General features: G+C 37.9%; 1 protein-coding gene across 4 annotated transcripts in view; it reads right to left on the reverse strand.

The window, feature by feature from the left end:
- Positions 1–26,600, reverse strand: part of ARMC3 (armadillo repeat containing 3) — a 79,324-nt gene extending 52,724 nt beyond the window's left edge. Inside the window, exons 1-7 of one of the 4 annotated variants that reach the window (XM_073003058.2) lie at positions 21,836–26,600; positions 19,495–19,558; positions 13,521–13,569; positions 5,102–5,219; positions 2,464–2,589; positions 1,122–1,190; positions 700–869 (exon numbers count right to left, since the gene is read on the reverse strand). In XM_073003058.2, the coding sequence (XP_072859159.2) occupies positions 700–869; positions 1,122–1,190; positions 2,464–2,589; positions 5,102–5,219; positions 13,521–13,568 (531 nt within the window). In that variant the 5' untranslated portion in view covers position 13,569; positions 19,495–19,558; positions 21,836–26,600. Of the gene's footprint in view, positions 1–693; positions 870–1,121; positions 1,191–2,463; positions 2,590–5,101; positions 5,220–13,520; positions 13,570–19,494; positions 19,559–21,835 lie in introns of all 4 variants that reach the window. The other 3 variants (XM_073003056.2, XM_020801685.3, XM_073003061.2) reach the window with 3 other exon arrangements.
- Between the last annotated feature and the right edge of the window lie 218 nt (positions 26,601–26,818).

Genomic DNA, 26,818 nt, shown 5'->3' on the forward strand with positions numbered 1-26,818 from the left:
TGAAAGGCGTTTTGCAAAAACAAAACCCATACAAAACTATGTGAAGAGTTAAAAATGCAAATATCTAAAATACATACAGCTGGGAAAATATAACTCTCTCTTAGTCATGATGTGAAATGTACAATTAAATACACACTGTTGGAAAAATAAACAAAAGTGTGTATGAATGTTAACATAGGAAGAAAAAGCAAAGTCTCATTAGTCAACATGAAACAAGAATGGAAAAAAAACCCTCCAGGGCTGATTCAGAGAAATACAATTGAGACTGAAAGATTCTCACATCTTGAGCAGCTGGTGACAATGCTGACCACCAGTTAGATTTGGAAAGGAAGGGTAGATCTACAAGCGGAGAGATCTACAAGCACAGTATTGGACTATATAGCAGATTCCAAGATCAACCACCTCCAGCTTGCATCTTTCCAATTGTGGTCAATTATAGCTCCCATCATCCCCAGGCAAAAAAGCAATTGGGTGGTGCAGTCCAACATGTATGGAAAGTGACAGGTTGTAGAAGACTACCCATGTTTAGGAAATAAGGAGGGTGGAATATGTTTGAGAATGGGGTAGCTGCAAAAAATTGGTGTTAATGAAAGAACAACTAAGGCCCACTCAGTTTCTAATCACAAACTGGATATTAATTTATAGGAAAGGGTATATAATTTTGCAATTAAAAAACAAGGAGAGGATCATCACCTGTACCATGTTATAGATGCATTCAACACAATTCTTCTTAACATCAGGGTCGGGACTTCCCAGCAATCTGATAAGTGGTTCCAATCCACCTTGCTCAAATATTTGTACTTTACTGTTATATTCAATTGCCATATGGACCAGACAAAGGCTGGCAAACTCATGGATGACTACATCTTCTAGAGCATAAAAATGAAATAGTGCAGTCAGACATTAACCACCAAGTAAATGTTCATTTGTTGATTGTCAACAAAAAATTATCGGAAACGCAATAAATAGCAGCTCTTAATCCAGGCTCATCTCAATTTGCAATACTCAAGCAAGCAAATAAATGTTATTTAAAAGGTCTCAACACACGACAACCCTACAAAAAGCTGTTATCAAATGATATAAGCAAATAAGCATTTACACAAAGCGGCTCTACTGGTTACCTTCTGGTGCTAGGCGAGCTATGAATGCACTAGTGGCATTAAGCTGCCGTAATGATTTTTTCACATCATCTGCAATGAAACAAATACAGATATGAAGCCATACATTCTGTTAATTGTAGGGAAATATTGCACAATCAGAACTGATGGCACAGGCTTGATACTATTATTTAATTCTACAAGGGGTGAAATAAACACATTGGTCTAAGAGGAACATCAAAGGTAATGGATATTTCTCTGGGAGCTGACATAGAAAACAAAATGACAAGAAATTGGGGGGGGGACCCTGAAAAGCAAGCAACTGCCAAAATAGAAGTTCATATCCTTATTTTCCCGAACAACATCATATAAACAAAAATATTTCAACAAAGAAAGAAAACAAATCACCCAGTTACTAATTTTGGCAACATTTACACAACAGATTTCATTCTTAAGTTGTTTTTTTTAAAAAAAGCATTCTTGAAAGCTTTATGGATTGTTACCATTTTAAATAATTGTGGGGGGAAACAACAAATTTAATCCAATTGAGAAATATAATATCAAATGCAGTACAGTATTCTTGTTCCCATTATCATTTCATGATTTATTATACAGTTTATCAGATCTGGACAGGAATTATTCACATGGTCCATGTTTTTTCACCTCATTTCCCCCTTATACTCTCTCTAGGTAAAGCAAGGGAGGTCAGCTAACTGCATGCACTTGTTCCTGCTCTTATAGCACATACCAATATAACATTTGAATATGATGAACTCATGCAAAATCCATAGCAATTAAATCCAAATAGATCTCACTCGCACACACCGAATCTAAGATTCAATCTAACAAGCTGGCCTTCATGCACACATCTTAACTCAAATACTAAGACAATATGTGGGCATTCAGGTTGGCAGGTCCACCAAGTGCACAACCTCAGTTTCTGATCATATAAAGTAGAGAAGAGGGTTGCTTAATTATATTTACATATGCCCAAACCCCAAACTTCTAATCACATGGAATGTCACCATGTCCATGATACCATCTCACACATTATGGATTAATAGCAAAAGCGCCCAGCTTTGCTAGACCCTCCATCACAGTTGCCTGCTGAATTCCTTGAAAGACTTACTGAAGAAGTAGGTTTCAGTTACCAGTGGAAGGAAAGAAGGCAAAGGGCCAACTACAGTTCCCAAGGAAAGGATTTTTCTTTTAATATTTGTAATATTTTCAGACCATGGATAAGTGAATCAACGGATACTGATCCTGTGGATAAGGGGGTCCTACTACACTATGTTTTCATCAATTAATGCTGGTCAGTATAGATAGCAAATTGAACTGCATATGTTCATAAAGAAGTGAGTCTTACTATGAGATGACATGATCCCAACAACCATGGTGGCATTTCTGCGGACAATAGGGTCTTCGTGTGAAATTAACTTAAATAATGGTTCCATGGCTCCAAGTTCAAGAAGTGTAAGCTTGTTTTCTTCACCTAAAAACCATATGTGAATGCCCTTTAATGTCAAACAACAAGATGAATTTTGAAATGGATATTGTTAAAAATGAAAAGGGTTGTCAACACATATAACTAGAGAGGTAATAGTCAGATAGCCAGGTGGTCCTGGGCATCTGTTCTTTCTTGATTCAAGTAAGTGCAGATTTATTGGTACATCAGTTGTTTTTTTCTTTCTCTTGGGAGACAGTTCATGTTTCCCTTTGACAGAAAGATGGTATACATGGGATCACCTCTATAATGGCTACCAGCATATTTTCATATATGGAAATAATTTTATGAAACTTCTGTAATCAAGTACAGTATAGGGCTTTTTCCTTCCTGCACTTTTTTGACTAATGTAATACATGCAGATCTTTTACTTTTACTTAAACACAACTTCTACCATGTATTTATTCCTATTTAGCGGCCTTACATTCAGCGTGCTATAAATTGCTAGCATAAATATCAATTATTCTGATCAATATCAACACTACTTAAAAGCTAAGAATGTGCAGCTCAGTCCATTTCTGCTCAACCACGTCTATGTACATTCGTTCACATATTCATTCTTCCCTGTTTTTTCATTAATCTGCCTTTTTTCAAATTTACTTTTCAATACATTTCAAAATACATACTATGTTTTTGAAGTTTTATTTCAATGTGAATTTAGATAAATATATCAGATATATACAATCAAACTTGTTTTTCCTCTCAAAATTTGAATTTCTGAATTAATGTTTCTTGAGGCAAGTACTACACTGAAACTGGAAGTGCAAAATCCAGCAGACAACAATATTTTATCTTCATTTTAGTAACAGGAATTATGGATCAAGTCAGTTTGTACCAGAATTTACAAAGATCAAACACAGAATCTTCACTGGAAAGCAACAACAGGTTGGGGAATTTGGACTTAAAGTGTAATAAATGTGCTAAATCTCTAAGGTGCCATCTTTGGTTTTTTGTTTTTCTGAAACAGGATAACACAGAATAGCCACATAGGCATCACAAAATAAGAACTATGTGCCAGTTGTGCCTGTTCCTTGAGGGGTCTGGCCATGGTGACACATATCTTAGTTATGTCTTGGCTGGGTTACTATAACACATTTTGTGTGAGTTGGACTTTGGAAAGTGTTCAAAAACTCCAGCGAGTCCAAAATGCCACAGCCAGAGTTTTAAACGGGGCTGGTTACAAGGAATATATAACTCCCTTGTTAGAGCAGCTCCGCTGTCTGCTAACCTATTTCTGGACACAATTCAAAGTGATGATTTTTACTTATAAAGCTCTAAATGGATTGGGTCTAAACTATCTAAAAACTATATCTCCCTTCATGAGCCTGCCCTGGTATTAAGATCATGCTTGGGATACAGGAGAGGGCCTTCTCTGTTACTGCTGCCAAACTCTGGAATCCCTCCTACAGGGGCCATATTGACCCCATCTTTGCTGTCCTTCTCTTCAGACAGGCCTTCCTCTAAATGACTGGTTGACCAAGGGGATTTTTAAATAGGATTATTGTATTCTGTTTTACTTGTGTTACTTGTATATGTTAACTCACTTGTGCTTTTAACTGTGCTCTTTTATATAAAATTTAATCTGATATTTGTTTAATTATTTTAAAATATTTTAATAATTTATTGTTTTAACTTTTAACTTTGATTTTTTTTATTACTATTAAGCCACACTGAATCCTTTAGGGAAAAAGCAGCATATAAATATTGGAAGGAAGGAAGGAAGGAAGGAAGGAAGGAAGGAAGGAAGGAAGGAAGGATATATTTCATCCAAAGGACACTGATTTGCATAAAATGGCATCTGCTAATCCATACATATAGATGGAACCTTAGAAATTATTTCTAGACTGACACAGAATTACATGGCCTCTTACTCCAATGGAAAAGACCATGAGTGTCTACTCAGCCTAGTAACCAGATGCTAAATGTTGATGAGCAACATTTAAGGCGTCTGTTGTCCTTTCTCCTTATGGTTATTTATTATTAAATTGAACTTAGATTATGCAACACTTCAAGTAGAGGGCACTTTCAAAAGAAAGGCTTCTTCTGGCAGCCCTTCAAATGGTAGACTTTCTTCTTTAGGAGAAGACATGTGGCCGCTTCAAACACAGCTCCTCCTATGAAAATCCACTATACAGCAACAGAATCATATAACACATTTTACTAAATGCTAGTCAGATTATCTTGGCACCTAAAACACATTCTATCTCCACTGATAGTAAAAATGCAAAAAGAATAATTAAATTGTTAACAATCGCACAGCACCAAGAACTAGCTCCCGAAGGCAGCTACTTGACTCTGCCCAATGATAGGATCAGTCCTAATACTTAACTAGTTTGATGGAATTATATCACTCTGAACTCTGCATAGTATCTTGAATACTGCCACCACTTAAATATTAAATAGTAGGAGTAATTATTAATGAATGTATTTCCATTAGGCAAATTGATTAAATCATGGAAATATAAGACATGAGTTGAGATGTAATGACCAGAAAACAAACCTTTTGCTGCAAATTTATAGAGAGCTTCACATGCTTTAGACAAAACTTCTTCTTCAGGGGAATTAAGCATAAGCACTACTGTTGCAGCTTTCTTGCTTTCAACTGATAAAGGATCAAACTGAAAAACAAAACGGTAGCATCACGAGCAAATGTGAATCATAAACATCCCAGCTGCTCACTCTGACAGTCTATCATCAATAATAAAGAAATCTAACACTAGACACGTAATGTGATATCTCAAATTAGGGCAGAAATGTGAGGATGATATTACAACTGTAAGAGTTCAGGGGCTGGTTTCTTGGGATCAAATTTTCTGTGACTATGGAGAAATTAAATCAATGCAGCTTATGTGCATGCAATTTATGCCCCACCATGTATACAAAAGATGATCTAGCAAATGGCCAAGATAATGCTATTGAAGTAGTCTGCTTCTGGTCAAAAACAGTCTAATCATTTTAACTTTTTAACCTTTTTTTTGGTTTCATATATATCCATAATTTTAAATTGTGCAACACTCTGCTACAAATAAAGAAAGAAAAGAAAGCAGTTATTCTCTGCATTTAGAAGCAAAGTTCCCTTCAGTGGCAAATGACATCTGTTTGTCCTAACATAGGCTTTTCTAACTCCTATGTTTTTCAAATTAGCTTGCATTACTTTCTGATTGACCTCAGAAGCAGAATGCAGAGATAATTTGTAAGTCTCATTACTCAAGCACATAGCTCTGAGGGAATTCTATTACTGGAGGATGAACATGCTATGAGCTTTTGATTCTTACTTTGCTTGTTACTTTGATGGCAATTGAGAATTGTTGAGAGACAAAGCCAAAACCACAAAAAGATCATATCCACAAATATTAAAGAGTTCAAACATGGTGCTTTAAAATTTAGATAATATTATCCCCTTTATCCAGGAAAGGCAAATGTCTCGGTCCACAGGTAAACTCTGGCAACTTTTTAAAAAGTTTGATTCATTGATAAGGACTGGATAAATGTCTCCAGAACATCAATCCTAAACTCACAGAAAGAAATCAATGTGAATACAACTCTGGGTGGCATTGGGGAGAAGTACAGTACCTTCTTGTAAGGCCAGGCTATTTATCCTTTTCTTGCTTGTATACAGGAAATGTATAATCTCCCTCTCCAGGAAAACAATACACATCTTTCAGATACAATAAGAATACCAGAATGTTCTGTATTCATCTCCATCCTTTGTTTGCTTTTTAAAAAACTGTAAACTGTCTTTAGGCAATTATTGGCCTTCAACATAGCCTGATGAAATATCACTAAACACATCAATATGCTTATGTTCTTCCAGTTCCCTAACAGTACAAAATCCAGGAGCAGCAAGATGGGTTGTCTTCTTTTCAGAGGACAGATCACTTGCAGTTTATGGTATTTTTTTTAAAGTAGGGTATGGAGCACAGGTAGAAGCAACCAACATTAACACACTCCTGGTGGGCAGAAAATATGCTTCCTTGTTATCAGAATGTCCCAAAAAGGTACTTGTACCTCTTCTGGTTCTGTCTGAGCTTACAGTTAGTAACCCTTCTCTCTACCTCTATTTTAACGCCACTTTAAACATCTTTACATCTCCTCCACACTCCTTAACTCCCCTGTTAGCTGAGGTTGTCGCAAAGAAAATAGCTTTTTCATTCCAAAGAGCTCTCTGTATCTCTTTCCCACACAATCTTCTATTGAGCAAATGTTCCACCACTTGTCCAGGAACACAAATTAATACTCTGCTCAATAAAAGAAATGTGGTTTGACCACCTGCCAAAGGAATGTGTGGACTCCCAGACCAGTTTTTAACACTAGCAGCTCCTCCTGCAAAAAGGAATTAGAAAACAGAAATAAAAAATAAATTAACAAAAATCAAAAGCACACAGTCTTAAAGTTACCAGTACAGTTTGAGTCATCTAAATCCCAAGAATCATCTTTCTCTGTAATTTCTATGCATATGATTAGCCTTGTAGAATTAAATGGTTATACTCATCAAAATCCTTTAGGCTTTCAGTTTCCTTCTTGTTGCTCATAAAATATAAATTAGGAATCCTTCAAACCTAGCTGTCCAAATTCTTCATATTTGTTAAGTCTCCAAGACACTGAATGGCCTAATGCAGTATGACAGGACTGTGCAATTCCATGTTGTGACACCAGAGCTCACTCACAGAAAAAGATATTAATGTAAGACAGCCTCCCTCCATCTGATGCTCTCCAGATGACAATCCCCATCATTCCGACCAAGAACTCTTCTGCCCCTTAAATACAGCAAATGATCATGTTTTCCCCCTTTCAGAAGCACTTACACATTATAGCTGTTAACTATTCTCTTGTAAACCACATACCCATGATCTCAGACACCCAAACCCCACATTACGAAGATGATGTTGGAAAAAATCCCCAAATAACTACATGTATTTCCAAGTCCACTACTATAAACCCCAAACATGTATTTTTCTGCTTCACTATGCTCTTGTTTCTGTAAAGTTCTGTATCTGTAGTATTTCCTTTTGTTGACCAAAACAAAAATAAAACAAAATCTTGAATCCACTTTCCCAGGAAACATTGTTTCTCAATGGAATGTTGTAGAAATCTTCTTGGTGCTCTGGAACCAGATCCCAAGGCACTTCTGGTACAAGAATCCACCTACCTGTAGTCAAATTCAATCTCAAGAGGTTAAGCAGATGCAATTCTAAACAAGATATAGATTTTTGGTCCCTGAACTTCCATACAAAGAGTCATGTTAGAAAAGATTCTCTTTAGTCCAGTATCTTATTTCGGTAAGAGCCAACCAGATATGCAATGGTAAGCCTACAAGTAGACCATGAGAACACAGCTATTCTCCAACAAGTAGTATTAAACGTCCTGCACACTCCAGCTTCCAACACCTCTCATCTCATTCTCTGAGACATTATAATCATGTGTCTAGTCCCCAAATATATTCCTTCTCCTGTTTGCCATATCTTAACAGCAGTGACAGTTGTAGCAGCAAGAAGGAAAAGGGAGAGCTTTCCCTCTATATCTTTCAACCTCTCTCTCCATTTCTGCTTCCAAAATTTGTAACAATAGAAACATTTAAGTTAACCATCAGAACTAATCATTGGGGAGCACACTTTCCCCTTTGTAAAGGAATCATGTCCACACGTCTTGGACATAAGAAAGCCTGTTCTTGTCAAAGAAATACACTTCTGATAGGAAAGGGGACAGAAGTCCTAAAAGCTGAAGATATTTGGAGCCATGATTGCCCCTTTCATCTCTATAGAACAAAGATGTTTCCTCCTTAGAAGGATGAAAGAAAGCCTTGAGAATGAAAGAAGTTACACCAACAACCTTATGAATAGCAATCTAAGGTTGCAGGAAATCACCACAAATCAGATAAGATAAAGAACAGTCTAGGAAATCTGTCAAAGACTTTTCTCTGCTCTCCCGCATGAAAAGACATTGCTAATATCCTGGAATACAGAAACAAAATTCAAAATGATCTGGATAGGCTTGAGCACTGGGCTGAAGACAGCAGATTGAAATTCAACAGAAATAATTGCAAAGTACTGCACCTAGGAAAAAGAAACCAAACACACAGTTATAAGGTGGGGGAAATCTGGCTCAGCAATACTACAAGCAAGAAGGATCTCGGAATTGTCGTAAATCACAAGCTGAATATGAGCCAACAGTGTGATGCAGTTACAAAAAAGAAGGCAAATGCCATTTTAAGATGCGTTAACAGAAGTACAATCTCCAAATCCCACAAGCTACTAAGTCCCCTCTATTTGGCACTGATTAAGCCTCATATTGAGTACTGTGTTCAGTTCTGGACACTGAACTTTAAGAAGGATGCAGATGAATTAGAACACGTTCAGAGAAGGGCAACAAGGATGATCACGGAGTTGGAAACCAAGCCCTATGAAGAAAGACTGAAAGTACTCGGCATGTTTAGCCTTGAGAAAAGAAGACTGGGGGAACATAGGATAGCACTTTTCAAATACTTGAAAGGCTGTCATACAGAGGAGGGGCAGGATCTGTTCTAAATCATCCCAGAGTGTAGGACACATAACAACGGGCTCAAGTTACAGGAAGACAGATATTGGTTGAATATCAGGAAAAAATGTCCTGTTAGAGCAGCACAGCAATGCAATCAATTATCTTGAGAGATGGTGAGTGCTCCAACACTGGAGGCATTCAGGAGAAATTTAGACAATAACCTGGCAGATATCCTTTGATTTGTATTCCTGTATTGAGAAGGGGGTTGGACTTGATGGCCTTATAGGCCCCTTCCAACTTCATTATTATATGATTCTGTATTCTGAATTGCACTGAGTCACTTCCAACAGGGCCAAAGCAAAAGGTGAGTCAGTCCATTCCTACTATATCTGCCATCCCTTTCTCCACTCCAGTGCACATGCACAAGCATATGCATACACACACATCGCTCCCATCCACCAAGCTACTTTAGGAGAAACCGATCACTTTCCAAATCCGTCTGAACTGATCACTTACAGGAAGTTTCTAAAATTAGGCATGTGGCCTCAAGAACAGGGCACATCGCCCATCTCTGAAATGGCTACATAAGTTGTAGAGGTCAAGAGGTTGAGAGTTCCGTTCATCACAGTGCCTCTCAGAGAAGAGCAAGGCTTGTAGCCCTGGGCAAGCTGCAGAATCCCAGAAAGTCCCAAAAAGAAGGGAATAGCAAACCAATTCTGAGTACTCTTTTCCTAGAAAACCCTGAAAAGGGTTACCATAAATCAGAATTGACTTGACAGTGCACAATTATATTATAGGTTTGACTCAAACTTCAGCATCAACATTCTCTAACCAATTGCCCTCCTCTTTTCCCAAAGACTACCAATATCCTTCTACACTCTAGCATGACACTGCTCAATTGTGACAAACAGATGTAAGATTGAAAACTGGTTATTTAGTACATAGAACCAGTGATCTTGAAAAAGAAATAGGTGGCAATGAAACAATTAGCTGATGAGGCATTGTTGGCTCTTGACAGCTCTTAATCTTCATGGGCTTTTAAATGAAATAATGTTTGTTTACTGACACCTGGCTACGGGCAAGAATCAAGTGTAAACTTGGCAGCAAAAAGAGTACAAATCTGATCAAGCTAGATCTGGTCAAACTGCATGAATTCAAACATAAACTAATATGTGCATAGATAATTTACATTAAAATACATTTTATTCAACCAGTTCACAAGGTCTTACACAAAAGGGTCATGAGAAGCATGAATGGAGATCATTGTAAATTATTCAGTGAAGGTTCTGTTCAGTGTGCAGGTGCAAGCACAAAGCTAGCAGGTTATTAAAGACACAAAAGGATGAAAAATAAAGAAGAAGAAGAAATATAATATAAGGGAAAAATACAATGCCACTCCACAAACCAATAATTCACTTTTATCTGGAATCTTGCAACACTTGACATGTCAATTCAAAAGACCACTGCTAAACTGGAGAAAGAATAGCAAGCAAACTAAGGCTACTGGGGAGCTCATAAGCTCTTGTGTAAGGATTTATTTGATAATAAACAGAAGCAGCCTTCATACAAGTACAAAAAAGTGACTGTAATGACTGCAGTAGGCAAAATAGATTTTTTTCCTTCTTTAGATATGTATAATAAAACAAAAAGAAGGTATATCTTACATGAAAATGCACGCAATGTGCCAGAACATTTTTTCTCATGTAGTTATATATTGGTGGAAGCTGCTGCACCAGACGTGACTACTGAGCAAGGTCCAATAAAATCAGCTCAATTACTGTGAGCAAAAGCCCATTCTTCTATGAAAAATGTTTATAGAGCATATACTGTATATAAAAAAACACTAGCTAATATATGAGCTTCCAGGATTCTTATTCCCACACACACACGTGCACACACACACACATACAATTCATGTGATTGTGTCCATTCCTGAATAGCTGTGCACCCACAGCATGCCTAGGTGCTTCCTACACACATGTACATGCCAAAATTGAAAAAAAAAATCAATTGTTCTTTTTAGAAGTCCAATTATCGTGCATTGGCGGATCCCTGATGGCCTCTAAATAGGAGTTGGCTCCTGTACTGGTAATGATTACCCTCCAGTACCAATTCTACAAAGTCTCTTGCTGCTGCCACCGTCATCACACGGTCCCCTTCTGCAGTCCTCCAGTAGCTCCAACTATATTGTTCCTGCTGGGCAATTTGGCTGTTTCAGCAGGAATTTTGCACATCTCCCCACACAAGCCGTTTAAAATGAACAAGTGCCGGCCAGCATAAGCTCTTGATGGATTGTGCTCATAGTATCAGATAGATATTAAGAAGATTTTTCATACATTATGAATAAAGCCAGAAAAGCATTACAACTCCCACATGGATCGAAAGAATTCTTCAGGCAAGAACATAAATGACTTAATTGTTCTATGGAGGGCAACGGCCCAGGAAATTTCTGGCAACTTCAGTTTGCCTTTCTCCTCACTGGAGAGTCAGGAAACCTCTCTCTCTCTAGAAAATAATCCCAGCAAAGCAAACCCTCTGTATAACCAATGCATTCATGGAAAGTAACAAATTTTGCCCATGGGTGGTAGATTCTGCCCTGCTACAGTGGATTTTAAAAATAGAACGGCCCTTCTTGTGCTTCCTTCACATAGGTTCAGATCTCAAAGGGCAGCTCTCCATGATGCCAGGCTGGTCAAAGTACTGTCATGACATGATTCCTGTTCAGCCATCTGGAAGCAACACAAAATGTTCATTTCCATTCCTGACCTTTCTCAAAGAGAGAGAATTACATGATGAGATCCAGCTGCTCTGACTCTGTTTAATAGATTGTTTGAAACTGACATGGTTTGAAGAAAGGGCAAATCTTTCCTTTATTTAGTATCAAACATTTTAGAAGGCTTTACATTTGGACACTAACAAAATTGAGTGCATTTACAGTCTTCTATTCAAAGACTACCTTGAATCTGGCCAAGCTATATCTTACCTATGCTATCAGCTATATTCCAGATATAGTATAAGAACAGTTTTAAAGAAATTAATATCACATGATGTTAGAAATTTAAGTTTTTCTATGACCTGCTTCAATAGAGTATCAAACATATGAATACTATCTTTGTTGACTCACATGTAAGTGGCTTTGAGCCCAGTGGAGCTTACCCTTGTATAAGTATGTCCAGACATGCAGACTATTTAAGATGCATACCAAAGTATTTATAATCCTAAATGCCAAAACTATATGGTTTAAATTCAAAGCTGTCATGCTCAGAGTACAAAAGCTGAAATCAACTTGGCTTACATTAGTCATGATTTTCCTCTTCCACTGATTTCAGTGCATCTCCTCTAAGTAGGTGTAAGTCTGGATCCAATCTTAGTTGACTAACTATGCATAGGATGTAGTGCAAAACTAGCCATTTCTACTAATGCATCTAGCATAGTTCTTCACACTATAAACAGAAGTGCTTCAGGGTGCCTAATTGCAAACAAATGTTTGAGAAACTGGGCCTTCAAGCATTCCTGAACAGAACTAATGAAAGGAAGCAAAAAAGAAAAAAACTTCATTTTTTCTACACAGTCCTATGAGTAGCAAGCATGACAATTAGCTTAAAGAAACCTCACAATGCTCTCAGAGCTTTCTCAATAGTGATATAACAGGAAAATACAGTCAGGAAATTTTTCCTTAAAACAAAATGTTAACGTTAGAACAGAAATTCCATTAGAGAAGGTTGCATTATTTGTTTGTTTGTTTGTTTATTGTATTTATACCCCGCCTATCTAGTCATTTCGATTTCAGCCCACTATAAGTTACTTTTCTATTAAAGTTAAAAGTCTCCACTTTTCCTGTGAGACTTCCGACTGCACTTCTCTTGACTAAGATTGACATGCTTCAGACTGGGATGTATGTCTAAGGTACCCAATGCAATTTAGTTAATGCTCACACGCTTTACGGATATTTTTGGAGGTGAAAGCTTAAAAATAAAAGGGCTGAATCCCTACTGTTACTCAGCAATAACACAAAATTTGTAGCCTATTATATATTCCTCTTCTTAAGGCTAGCCAAAGATATTTTCTGGCCTGAGGCACAGCCTCAACGTGCAAAGTAAACTAGGCCAACCAAGTTATTTTGACACCTGACACATCTTTCCTGATACCATAGTTACAATCAAAATAAATTGAATAGCCAACAGTTTTCAGGAGGTGCTTGCTTTCCAAATTTATAAGAAACTGAGGCCTACATAAGGCAAGATTCTTCATAAAAATCAATGTGGTTGGTCTTTCTGTTTACACACACTACACAACTGCAGGAAAAATACAGTTATCTTTATAAGACATTTTTAGAGCCATAAAGGGAAGTAAGTGGGAGTAAAAGAGTGAAAAAGAAGAGCCAGCTCAGAGGTTGTAATTGTGAAACTTTTTTTACAGCAAGCTGTATTTTATAAACTTACCACATCCTTGGGAGGTGGTTCCACTTCCTTTTTAATTTTTTTACCCATTCTAAAAACAAATAAAAGGAGAGATGATAAGCAGACAATGAATGTTGAGTGGACACAATTTACACAAGGATTAGTACTAATTCACTGAGTTGAAAGCGATGGTTATCACTGGCATGAGGAATACTTTCAAGGTTTAGTAAGTCCACTGGATTCAAACGGCCAAGAATATATTAGTTCTTGGGCTGCCAGATGCAACTCCTCTTTTGAGCCATTGTTAAATTAATAGCAACAGCTCCATCCCACTTGTATAAAAAAACCTCTTACTTCACTCAGGGGAAGTTGGGGCAGTCTGGTTTAGGTTTTAAAGGTTCTTTTCTTTAGTATGATCTATTTTATCTCTCACTTAAGCGATCCTTCTCTTCACATTTATCAGTATTTTTTTTCTCCCATGAGAAGGGTCCAGACAGGTCTTTGGATCCCTCCAAATTGGTCTCCTTTCAATTAATGACACTCCCCTTCTCCATCTTTTCCTGGGGCTAACATTCAGTGAGCTGTGGCAACTTTCCTCTTTTTTTGTTAAATAAAGTGAGTGGCATAGCAAAACAGCAACACATCTATCTAACAAGGTGCACATAATACCACAATTTTTAAAAATTAATCCCAGTGGCAGTGAGATTTCCCCATTCCTATGGACACCAATGTCTTCCTCAGGATGAAAGACATGGCAAGGGAGCCTTGGGACATAGGGTGTGGGGTCAGAAATGTTTATCTTTTGAAAACCAAAATGGCTGATTACAACATCAGCCTTATGGGGTCTAAGTTGTGCTACTGAATTTCAGCTGATAGGACAAATCAGAATAACACATTCAATAAATGCATTAAACTATAACTCCAAAATGAGGTTTGACATTTTGTGCATGAGGAACACTGCATTTTGGGCTCAGCACTCTCTCCTCCTCTTACATGTTGCAATTTTAACTTGAAATTCAGGTTCTTGACAAACCACAGTTTGCTGTTGTTTCTGAATGTGGCACATTCTGATGTGTGCAAACAATTGTTCACTGCATTTGGATACAATGGCAAACTATGATTTGCCAGGACCCTTGAAGTCAATGTAGACATTTCTGGTACTTATGATGGAGGAGTATGAGGAAGGAAGACGAGAGACTGCAATCTTAAGGATCATCACAGCTTGTATAAATTAAAGCCTGGTCATGTTCAAGCATTATTTATTTATTTATTTATTTATTGGATTTATATACCGCCCCATAGCTCAACAAGCACTCTCCAGGCAGTTTACAATTTCATTATACAGGCTACACATTGCCCCCCCAGCAAGCTGGGTACTCATTTTACCGACCTCGGAAGGATGGAAGGCTGAGTCAACCTTGAGCCGGATACCTGGGATTTGAACCCCAGGTCATGAGCACAGTTTTGGCTGCAGTACAGCATTTTAACCACTGCGCCACGAGGCTCTTGTAGATGAAGTCACTCTGTAGAAATTTTTTTAGGTAATTTCCCACTCATAATATTTACCACCAATGACTGGGAACAGCTTTTGACGTTTGCCTTTCACAACAATGTTGTCTCACATGTACAGACTCCATCATATTATACATCCCATTAATGTGTATTCAATAATTCAAGGGACTGACCTTCAGTACTCACTGTAAAAGTGAACTCACAGTAAGAAAGAAAAGGAGAGCTACAGTACTTTCTATTATTTCCCCATTGTTTTGAAAACACATGTGACAGAAGAAAAAAACTTAGAGCTCAAGAAACAGCAGTCAGCAAAACATTAAAGTGAAAGCACTGCCAGATGTGCTGCTACTCCTTCTGTCAAGAAATCAGAGGTCAATTCTGAGGGCAATTACCTCCTCAAGAGAAAAGTCCTGTAAAAGAGGGATGTAAGGTGAGTTACTGAGCAATTATTCACTGCCAAGTGAACATCCCCTTTCCTTGAGAGAGATCACAGTTGTATTTTTAGAACCTTTGATTGTTTTCAGGAAGTATTAAAATTTCTTTGGCAAAGGAAATATCAGCACCAATGGCTAACTGGTTTCAATTTTTTCATCTCACTACCTTTTTCTCAACTAGATCTATGACAAGATTGGATTTATTTTATCCTGACCACTTTACTTACAGAATGCCAGACTAGATAACCCTCTGGTCCAGTACAGTGCAGCTCTTTTCAACATTTCATCAAAAAAATCACAAAGCTTTTCCTTAAATTAGCTCATTTATTACTTTACTATGATGATCTAGATGTTTTCACATAAGGTAATGCTTCTATTGGCATGGCAGCTCAATGAGTTGGATACCTGGTCACAAACTAGAGGTTGGGAATCCATTTCCCCATTGTGGTTCTCAGAGAACAGCCAGCCTTGTAGCCTTGGGCAAGCTTCACAGAAAAAATGGTAAACCACTTCTGACTACTCTCTACCTAGAAAACCCTGGAAAGGTCACCATGAGTCGGAATTGGCTTGACAGCACCTAATTGTTATTAATGCTTCTCTTTTAAAAAGATGCATTTTCCCAAAACCTTTCAATGTAATATTTTGATGGGATAATATAATTCCCACTACCCTTTCTTACCTTTCTGTTTTAATAATTAGCATTTTATTACGGAGGGATCATGGGACACTAATATGCTTCATGCAACCACAGTGATATTAATTGTTCTGCCAGATAGATTATCAGTTTAATTGTTCTTCAAATTTCTTCAGTGATTTCAAATTCTGGTTAGTATTAAACACACTCAATGTTATTATTTATTCATATACTGTTAGCTACACCTATATCCTGCCTTTCCTCTAAGAGGTAATGCAGACAGCAGCATAATTCTCCTCACTTTATCCTCCCAATGACCCTGTGAGATAGGTCAGGCTGATAAGAGCATCTAGTTGAAGATCATCCAGTATGTGGCTCAGATGGGACTACAGTGGGGTCTTGACTTAAGAACGGCTTGAGTTAAGAACATTTTGACTTAAGAACCACTCTCATAGGAAAATATTGACTTGATTTACATACTTAGATTTGAGTTAAGAACTGAAAAAAACCACGTGGGAGGCAGGGAAAGTGCAAAATTTGAACTTTCAGTTAACTGTTGGCCAGTGAAAAGGGTGCCTGTCTGCTTCCTCACTCCTCCCAGCGTTTAGAGAGTGGATTGGGAGACAGTCTTCGGACTGCCTGGTACTGTACTGCCTGGACTGTATTTTCCCTGCCTTCCCTGAACCTTTCTTGACCTAAGAAAAAAAGAAACAAAATATCCCCCTCTAGTGGTCAAAGGCGGAATAGCCGCTTCCCATTAGTTTCTATGGACGGAAAAGAGCAGATACGGATCAAATGGTTTTCAATGCATTCCTATGGGAAATGCAGATTTGACCTGAGAACTTTTTGACTTGAGAACCGCCTTCCAATACGGATTAAGTTCTCAAGTCAAGACCCCACTGTAGAACATATATCACCCATATCCCAATCCAGCATTCTTAACCACTACACCACATGAGGTCTCCAGCGGTTAACAGTGGCCATGGCCAGCAAGGTAATGTCACATCAGAGACATAGTGGTTTGTGCGGATAGAGCATATAGTCATAATCTCAGCACTTCACTCTCAGACTTTTAATCATGCTTCAATTTACCATTAAATCCTAGACATTCCATCTTTCATCTGAAGTGAAGCCACAAAGGCTGTGACACTAGTCCTTTGTTGAAAAGTATGAAAATAAGTCTTGTGTTTATTGTAAGCAACTTCAAAAAGGAAATATATTCTCATTGTATTTTGATACAGCTCTAAATATACAGTACTAATATTCATTTGTGAAATAAATTTAATGGAGATAAATGACAGTGTGTGGTAAAGTATATCCTAAACTCTACAGTCACAGGGTACTTAGGGCAGATTCCAGATTTCTAGAAGAAGCCATACAACAGTTATTGAGGAGCACACAAGCTGTGACAAACAATCTGAATATAAAAATGATGTGTGAGACTTCAAATGTCTTGCTGAGCAGCACAGCGAAATCTTTCCTCCCAAGAGGGAAAGGCTTTAAGAAAAAGTGCTTTAGTACGAACCTTAAAGAAATGGAACATGGCAGCTATTCAATCAGTTATTTTAAATTAACAGCAGGGCAATTTTATCAAGAAAATTAGGAAAGCCTGCCTTAAAAGCAAATCATATTAAAGGGTCACATAAACTAAAAAGCGTTTGAAGAAGTGTCAGTGTAATTAGATTAAGCCCTGTTTTCCATCTCTCAAGTCAAAAATGTCTGTGTTCTAATTGTGAGTTTTGGTTCATATTTACTGCAGTAACAAGCAGAATCGTACCTATTCCAGATGAATCTTAAAAGGTGGGATAATGTAGGAACTTATGGGTTAGTTGTTTTACGATATGACTGATATTAAAAAAGAATTCACCATTTTGTTTTTTAAAGCACAGACTCTTATGTTAGGCAGCATGTAACTAAAATTTGATGCAATTAGGTACTGTATAAGAATACATAAAAATAGGCAGTGCTTTCTCCCACTCCTCAATCATTGAAGTGTAAATCCATTTCCACAAACTAGAAATTAGCAGGCTTCTCCAGCTTATTATCAACAGGACTTCTTTTTAAAAGTCTACAACTCTGGCACTTACAATTTTGGTGTAAGTGCCAAAGTTGCTCAAAATACCGAGCAGAAGAATGAGGAATCAAGAAATTAAAAAGGAAGAGAAGTCATCAACCATAGAAGAGTGTTTGTATTTGTTATTAATATCCATCTAACATGCATCAACAACTTCAGCAGAGGTTGGATACAAAACTAAACAAAACACAGACAACCACACTCAGCTAAAACAGTGTGAAAGGAAAGCCTCATATAGTTAGTTTCCAGAGGTTGAGGAAGTATAAAACCCCATGCACTAGCTGTTTCCCTAAAAATAAGACCTAAATGAAAAATAAGCCCTAGTATGATTTTTCAGGATGCTCGTAATATAAGCCCTACCCCAAAAATAAGCCCCAGTTACATAAGTCAAACCCCGACCTCCACCATTGTGCAGCAACCAGGAGAGACATGACAGCATTTGAATAAATGTAGATTGTTGTACATAAAAAAATGAAACATCCCCTGAAAATAAGCCCCAATATCAATTTTTGCTCCAAAAAACACGTGAGGTTCCTTTCTTATTTTTTGGAAAACACTGTACATTGAAAAATAAAGTCCTCTGCTTGACTTTGAATTGACTTGTCAACCCTAACAGATATGGAATTAGTAATTATCTAATAAAAACCTTGAGATCCACTGTGCATGGACTTCCTTTATCACACTAACCTCTCCCCTTCTTCCCCCTGTTTTCTTCCCTACTGTCAAGGCAGAGATGTCCTTATGTTGCTTTATAAAGTATCATATACATTAACAGCACTGTTTTGGAACATATGCATGCACACACACATGTGTGTGTTATATTCAATGTAACTGGGGCAGATGCCTGTTAAAGGGTCAAACATCAGTTCCTGCTAACAAGGAGGACACTGGCATGGCAACAAGTATGTTCAGGTAATCAGAGCAACACCAAGGGATATGTGTCTTTGTCTGGAGCCATAGCGCAGTGGTAGAACATATATTATGCATTCCAAAGGTCTTGGGTTCAATCCCTTCAAATGGATTCAGATTGCAGGGCTGGCAAAGATCCTTCTCTGCCTGTTGCTCTGGACAAGCTCTACTAATCAGAATAGAAAGAGCTGAGGTAGATTGATTGCTAATAATTCTGTGGATAAAACAGCTCTATATGTTTTGTTGCTTGATATTTTTGTCTCTAGATTTAATTTTTCCCCCAGACCTCTGATTCAGTGATAACAGGCAGTGTACAATGGCAATCGACATATACAAATTGGCTTTCACAAGTGAGACCTGAGATTGTCTCTGATATGGCATCCCTACTCAGGCAAAAAATGACTCTTGTGCATATTTTCTTCTGCATATATTCATGCCTATGCTCAATCTCACCTTTCAAAAAACAACAACACAGTCTTCTCCTCTTTGGGTGTCCTTTCAAAATATTAAGGCAGCCCTAAGGAGCAAAGATGAGAACAAGAAATTATAGCCAATTGCTGACCTCAACTGATTTGTTAGGAACTAGAAAAATGTACACTTCAGAAAGGCATTACTTTCTAAATCCCCTGAAATCCTCCTCCATGTCGGTATCTTCCTTGCTTCTGTCCCCATATAGTACTGGCTAAGCTGCTGTTCATTAAACCAAGGCTCATCATGCTGCTGGTGGTGTTCTCAGAAAGACGGCATTATCCCTTATTCATGATGTTGGCAAGGACAGTGCTCATTTTTGAATATAAAAAGATAGAGATGTGCATAAAAAGCCAAGTGAGTATAGCATATTTTTAAAATATGACACAGCCTTTTGAATTCAAGCAAAAACAAAACTATTTGAGCTGCTCACAGAGGAACAATACTGAAATCACACACTGCTGCCCAGAGGCAGGCAGATTTTATTAAGGGGAGGGGATCAGTGTTATACGGGACCAACATTCTGCACCATTAATTCTCCAGTTGTTCAGTTTCAATGTGAGGGTAAACATTTCTAACATTATTCTTTCCACTGAATAAAATATGCAGTCAAAATATCTTCATTTGTTTACTGATACTAATGCCCCTCTGTTCTGTCTAATCCATCTGCAGAATCTAAAGGAGCATTAATAAAAATTTTGGAGACTGTTATGTATTTTACCAGGGAGTGCAATACCCTTAGGGCACAAAACATCCAAGGTGGTCAAGTTCCAGCTGACCACCTTGGTTCTTTCTGCTGAATCCAAACCTCTTCCAGCCCAGGAATGTTGGGTCTCACCTGGGCCTGTCTTTGTGCTGGCATAGTGATTGTGTCCCTGGTCTGTGGAAATTTAGGTAGATCTAACATAATTCAGCTTATTCTCCACCTCTTTTCTGGCTCTCAGCCAGCATTGTATTCTGCTGGCAAAACCCTTCTTCATCAAGGGACATAACTCAATGAATTAACAGGAAGGGTTACATTTTATTCAATCCCGGTGTCCCCCTTTGATTCCAAAACTAGTTTCTATTCATTTTGCTTTTCTGATTCTGGATGGTCCCCAAAAATTGTTGTTGCTAGAGTTCCTGCTTTGTTTCTTATATCTGAATAATCATGGGTATGAGTCAAACTGGTATTTGCACACTTATTTTTATGTTAGGTAAGAATCACTGCAGCTTTTTAAATATAATTTGCCAAACAATCTGCCAGATGACCACTTCCTTTGTCAAAAGATAAGTGAATTGCCAGCATAATCACCAAAATGAAATCCTAAAAGACAAAACATAAAACTCTATTGCAATCAGCAAAATGTCCCATAAGTTTACTGCACAAAACAAGCTGTGATCAAAATAAAACTGGGACAATGTGGGATTTAGATTACAAGTTTATTACAGAAAGGAGGGTGGAAGTGCGCACATGAGCAAATTTCCCCTGGAATATAGCCATATATATTGTATCTTTTAATTTGCAGTTTTAATTATCTAAAGCTGGATCATAAATCTGTGCATACCCTAACAGCAAGATTCCAACAGGCACTAATATTCCAGCAGAAACATACTTATTTATTAAATATTTCACCTTTGATTATTATTACATAAATGTTTCATCTTCAATATTATTACATAAATAATGATAATTATGCAATAATTAAGATGGCAGCATTTAGTAGATTACTTGATCAGTTAAACTTCTTTCACAAACTAAACACCTGACAGAGAGGTTTTTTCTTAAGAAATCTTTTAATTATTTTGCAGTCCAAGTACTGTACTTGTGGTTCCACCTGCCGCAAAGACACTTTCTTACAAGAGGACTATCCTGAGGTGCTTTGCTGTGACAAATGAAGTGCATGCATTTCTAAAAACAATGAAACTCCATCTCAGTCCTTAGAACTCCGAACTGTTATTTTATCCATATGAAACTTCTGCCGATGAAGTTACATAAGAATCAATAAACACTCAAGGAAGTCATTAACTAAGATTTCTGCTCATCTCATCTCAGATCCAACAGAAGGCAATAAAACAGGAAAGGCTAGGGTTTTTTTTCTCCCTCGCCTACCAGTGTTTAAATTGTTTGCTGAAATACTGTAAGCCTCCTTGGGTCCTTTTGAGGAGAAATGCGGGCTAGGAATGTTTAAATAAATAAATAAATAAATAAATAAATAAATAAATAAATAAATAAATAAATAAATAAATATTTTGCACCCAGCCGGAGGCAGAACACAAACAGCCAGAAACACTCTTCTTCAGACGGCTTCCCAAACCTCAAGGCCCCCCGGAAAACGTCACTCACTCTGCGAGACTTGCACTTGACTGTCTACGAACAGTTACATTCACAAGACCCCCATCCTGCTTCTCACTTTCCCCGTTCGCACGTTTTCGCTTTCCCTGTTGCTAGGCAACACCAGCGCGTCCGAGACCGCAGAGCGCATGCGTCGGAGGAGCTTCCTGCGCCATTTGGAAGACAAGCCGCTCATCGGAGGGAGAATCGGGCAAAGCCGATTATCGGACCATTGGGGAAAAAAAAAAGAAACCCTCCTATATCTATAAGACAAACTTCCGGGTGTATTTTGGACGCCATTTTCCCGCTCCCAGCGATGGAAACAGAGACTTCTCAGAAGAGAACAATAGAAAACAGCAGGATTGTGTCCCGCCTCTGATTTCTCAATAGCTTCCACTCGTAATAATAAAACGTTGCGGGGCAGACGACTCCTGTGCGCTACGATTTTAATGATTATCATTTAATGATTTTATTTTCAAAACATTTAAGAGCTCAGGTCTGCTTGCAATGCAATGCTTTCAGTACAAAGCTTTTGCAAACTAGTACTTAGTGTCCTGAATTTAAAAGGTGTTTTATTTATTGGGTTTTGGATGGAAATATAATCGTACAGTATCCCGTTGTTTTGTATTATAGCTGTTCTTCTCCGATTTTATCTCTGTGTAGTTAATTATGTTTTTATTGGCGCATTTGCAGTGGTTCTACAGGCTGGCGGTTTCCAAAGCTTTGAGCTCTCCCCTCGCATCTCGGTTTGGAAACCGGTTTCATTACATTATGGCGCATAAAACGTAATATAATATATCAATGGGTCCCTGAGTTGGTTGTGTATATTGTTGCATTGTAGAAATACAAACACGATCGGGGGAAAAAGAATATATTCCTATTTGGTGCAAAAATGTGTTAAGAATTAACACTGGATCATATTTTCTTATTTAGATAATACAAGTGGACCTCTAATGTCTGTTAAAGTGCCACAATATTTTGTCTTCGTTTTTCTCCCTTTAATTTTGTCAGTATGCAGAGACACTCTTAACACAACTACTTCTCTGAAAATAATAGTATAGGGGTTATGAAGAAATGTGATAGAATGTTAGTTGTTAACATTCACAGTACCTTTTGTCCAAAAAAGGAAGGGATTCTTCATCTGGAAAACAACACAAGAAGGGAACTGTACTATCAAATACAAAGGGATTTGTAGCAACCTTTATTTGGTGTGCATTTTTGTGGAATTTTAGCTCACTGCTCCAGAGGCATGGGGCATAATAGAGAACAAGGCTTCCATGCCATTAACATGCTAATTTTCAAAGAAGTAGCTGTCTTAAGACTGACATATTTATTTCAGTGTGACCTTTCAGAGACTGCAATCCATTTTTTCAAGCACATTGGGTTACCTACAAAAGGGAACTGAAAGAAATCAGTTTGAAGAAATGTACAGCAGTTCACAAAACTCAAACTGAAAGAAATCCCTCATTGCCTTAGGTGAAGGTAATGTGGTTTTGTTTTTTAAAATTTCAATACGATCCAAATCCTCTTACCTAGTTGTGCTGGAGTAACAGAACTAGTAACCTTTAGGGGTCAACTGCTCCAAGTTAAGAAATCACCATAGATGTTATCAGTTGGATACCGAGTTGTTTGACTCAACATTCAACTAACAGCAGTGGTCCCCAACCTTGGGCCTCCAGATGTTCTTGGACTACAACTCCTAGAAGCCTTCACCACCATCACTACTGGCCAGGGTTTCTGGGAGTTGAAGTCCAAGAACATCTGGAGGCCCAAGGTTGGGGACCACTGACTAACAGTATATTTGGTGGTTTCTTAACTTGGAGCAGTTTGCCTCCCAAAGTTACTCTGTTTGTGCTATACAAGAAAACTAGGTAAGAGGATCTGAGGCTCCATAAATGTTTTCCTTTATTACGGCCCTACTGTGTATACTGTTATATAGAAAATTCTGTAATAGGATTAGAAGACAAACTAGGTTCCTTTGCTTTTAGCTGAAACAGGCTAGGGCCAGAATCCTGTTGAGGCAAAGCCATGAATGTGAGGTTGATAGTCATAAGTCACAGCTTTTTTTAAAGTAAAAACTTTCTACACACCCACTCAATTTTCTAGATTCTTTAAAGATCCCTTTTGACCTGAAGAAGTACTTGGACTGGTGGGGGAGCCTTTAATGTCTGAAAATCACCACTACCAGTCCCACCAGAATCAACTACAGTAATTGTCTTTTATAAGCCACCATAGGAGGATTTTGTCTTGAAAGATAACATTTAAATAATGTAAATGCATAAATAATTACAGATAATTCCAAGTGTATACTGTATCTCCATGTTGAACAAAATCATCAAATGAACATGAAAAAAGATGGAATCGGTCCACATTACTTCACAGATTGTTTGCTTCCCAGCTATTAAATGGGCAGATACTATGGTGCTGCATCAGACCCTTTGGAAATGTTTACTGCTCCAATATTCTGTGAAGAAAATAAATCCAGAAAAGATGAAATAAAAATAATTACCATGAGCCCTCTAAGGTTTGACAACTTGGCCAGAATACTGCTCATGTAAAGCAAGCCAGTTGACATAATCTGGAGAATATCAGTGCTTCTGATGACTGATCTAAGAGGTAAAATATCACATTGGAGTAAGCATTTATGTGAGTGGGAACTCAGTATTATGTATTTACATGAAAATGGCCTCAGGAGAGCTTTCTGAATATTAGTTCACCCTGTTGTCAATAGGTATGCATGTTGTGTATGAGAATGTCTACAGCTTTAAGCCTATCATTCATCTGGGGGTGGGTTTAGTTGTCAAAATAAATATCATCATGGGAATGTTAGAAAACTGATATTTGGAAGGAACTTTTTTAACTTCTTGTAACACAGCCTTGTTCAAATTCCTTGAGTGAGAATCTCTTTCTTCACCTCTTTATTTTGGGGGTGAGGAGATGTTGTGAAATAGGCAATTTTTTAAAAGGCTAAATCTACTGAGTAAATAGGACTGAAAAGGAAAACATCCTGGTTCACATCTCATTCCTAAATCATTTACCAGAATATCATTTTCATATTATGCTGTCAACAAGTCACTAGCTTTTGACAATATGTACTAAAGGATTAATGGCATTTTCTCATCATAGAAATCCTATATACTCTGTGTACCAACACGTTTTTAGAAAACAAAAATAAACAATCCCGTATAACTGATTTTGTCACATAGACTACACACAAGCAGCAGTACCAGAACATCACTAGCCTATTATTTAATTTCAATATACTTATTTAAATATTTTATATCATTCTAGTCCATCTGAAAGTTCATTAAAATGACTTAACAAAATTATTAAAAGGCAAGATGACAAAACTAGCTTTTAATTCATAGAACCATATGCTTCTTGAAATAAAAAGACTGTTAAATTCGTGCTTGAAGATGATTGATGATAGGATAAATTAATCCTCCGTGTTGAAGACTTCCCAAAATTTAATCTGCAAGGGGAAAGTTCCACCCTGGTTCCATTGCACTTCTAGTTGTAGAAGTCAGAATAGGACCTTTAGTCTCAACCTGGTTCATATAGAACTTACTGACTTCTCTTGGAGTCCAGAAGGCATCAGCAAAATTAATTCAAGAAAAGACAAAAAGTGGTGGGGAGGAATCCTCAAGGAAATCTGAAATTCAAAAACTCCCGAGACACAGGCAGCCTGCCTGGTAACAACAATAATCCAAAGAAATGGGAGGAGGGGGAATCTCCCAAAAATCAAGGAAAGAATCCAAAATGGTGAAGCAAAAAACAAAACAAAAGTTCTTCCCTGTGTTCCAGACCTTTCTACATTCAGCATTCCCCCCAGGCATTCTGATTGGGGATTGACACACTCATTGGTCATACCACCATGTCTTTGCAGTGCCCCTCATGATGACAGTGGATGGAACAATTATTAGGTGATTTGACAGGGTGAAAGAAAGGTTAAACAAAAGAAATATGAAATAACAGTAAACTTAACTATACACCTCTTTTCTTAAGACACACCATTTATGTTTTTGAGGCTCTCGGGAATCAACTAGAAACAACTTTTAAAAAAAGCCTCTTTCCTGTTTTTCCCCCTTTTGCTAAAACACAAAAGTCCCATCTCTAATCTTGTTCAATTTCTTTCTAGCTGTCTTTCCAAGTCTTAGCTCCAGGTTGCAACAAGGTACAGAAAATCTTAAAACTATTTAATTAATTTATTGTCAGGTTGCAACAAGGTATAGAAAATCTTAAAACTATTTAATTTATTTATTGTCAGCATCAAAGTTCGATAATTTTTCTGTACCCCTTATTTTTGTCTTCTTAATGTTCAACTATAATCCTGTTTTTGGACTTTCTTCTGTGACCCTGCGAAGCAGTCACCTCTGACACTCCTGGCGAGGTGTACTCTCACTGTTGGCGTGCCTTCTGCTAGATGCCCAACAAGTGCCACTTGGCTGGCCCAAGACTGGGAAGCAAAACTGGTTAATGAGAGCCACTCAAGCAATGAAGTGGGCAGATCTCCGCACCCAGCTAGCAAGGATAAAGGTAGAGGGCAAGGAACTAGGAAGGGTTTGGCAAGATGGAAGAGCTGGAGGCAGCCAGAGGCAAGGGATGAGGACCAGGTCCTACCAGCTTTGAGGAAAAGTAGTAGAGGAGCAGGAAGAGGCCTTGATTAGGAAAGAAGTCTACAATTACACTCTTACTGAAGCCCCCTGGATCAATGTACTCATCAAGATTTGTCTCCCACAAAGGAGGTGCCATGGCAGGGGCTTTACATTACCTCTTTCCAGCCTCCGCACAGTGCCTTTAAAAGCAGCAGCTTACATCCCCATAACCAGCTTCTACTCTAATACAGAAGAGATGCTTTGACGCCAGTGCCAGAAAGAGATCTTGGGGAAACCGTCAGCATGATGGCCACCTGACGGTAGAAGCTATCATTGAAGTGTATGATTTGATCCAATTGGATCTTGGAACTTTGTGCCAGCCCCAGTGGAGTTAACAAGG

This window comes from Pogona vitticeps, chromosome 6 (assembly GCF_051106095.1).
Source record: "Pogona vitticeps strain Pit_001003342236 chromosome 6, PviZW2.1, whole genome shotgun sequence".
NCBI classification, from domain to species: domain Eukaryota; kingdom Metazoa; phylum Chordata; class Lepidosauria; order Squamata; family Agamidae; genus Pogona; species Pogona vitticeps.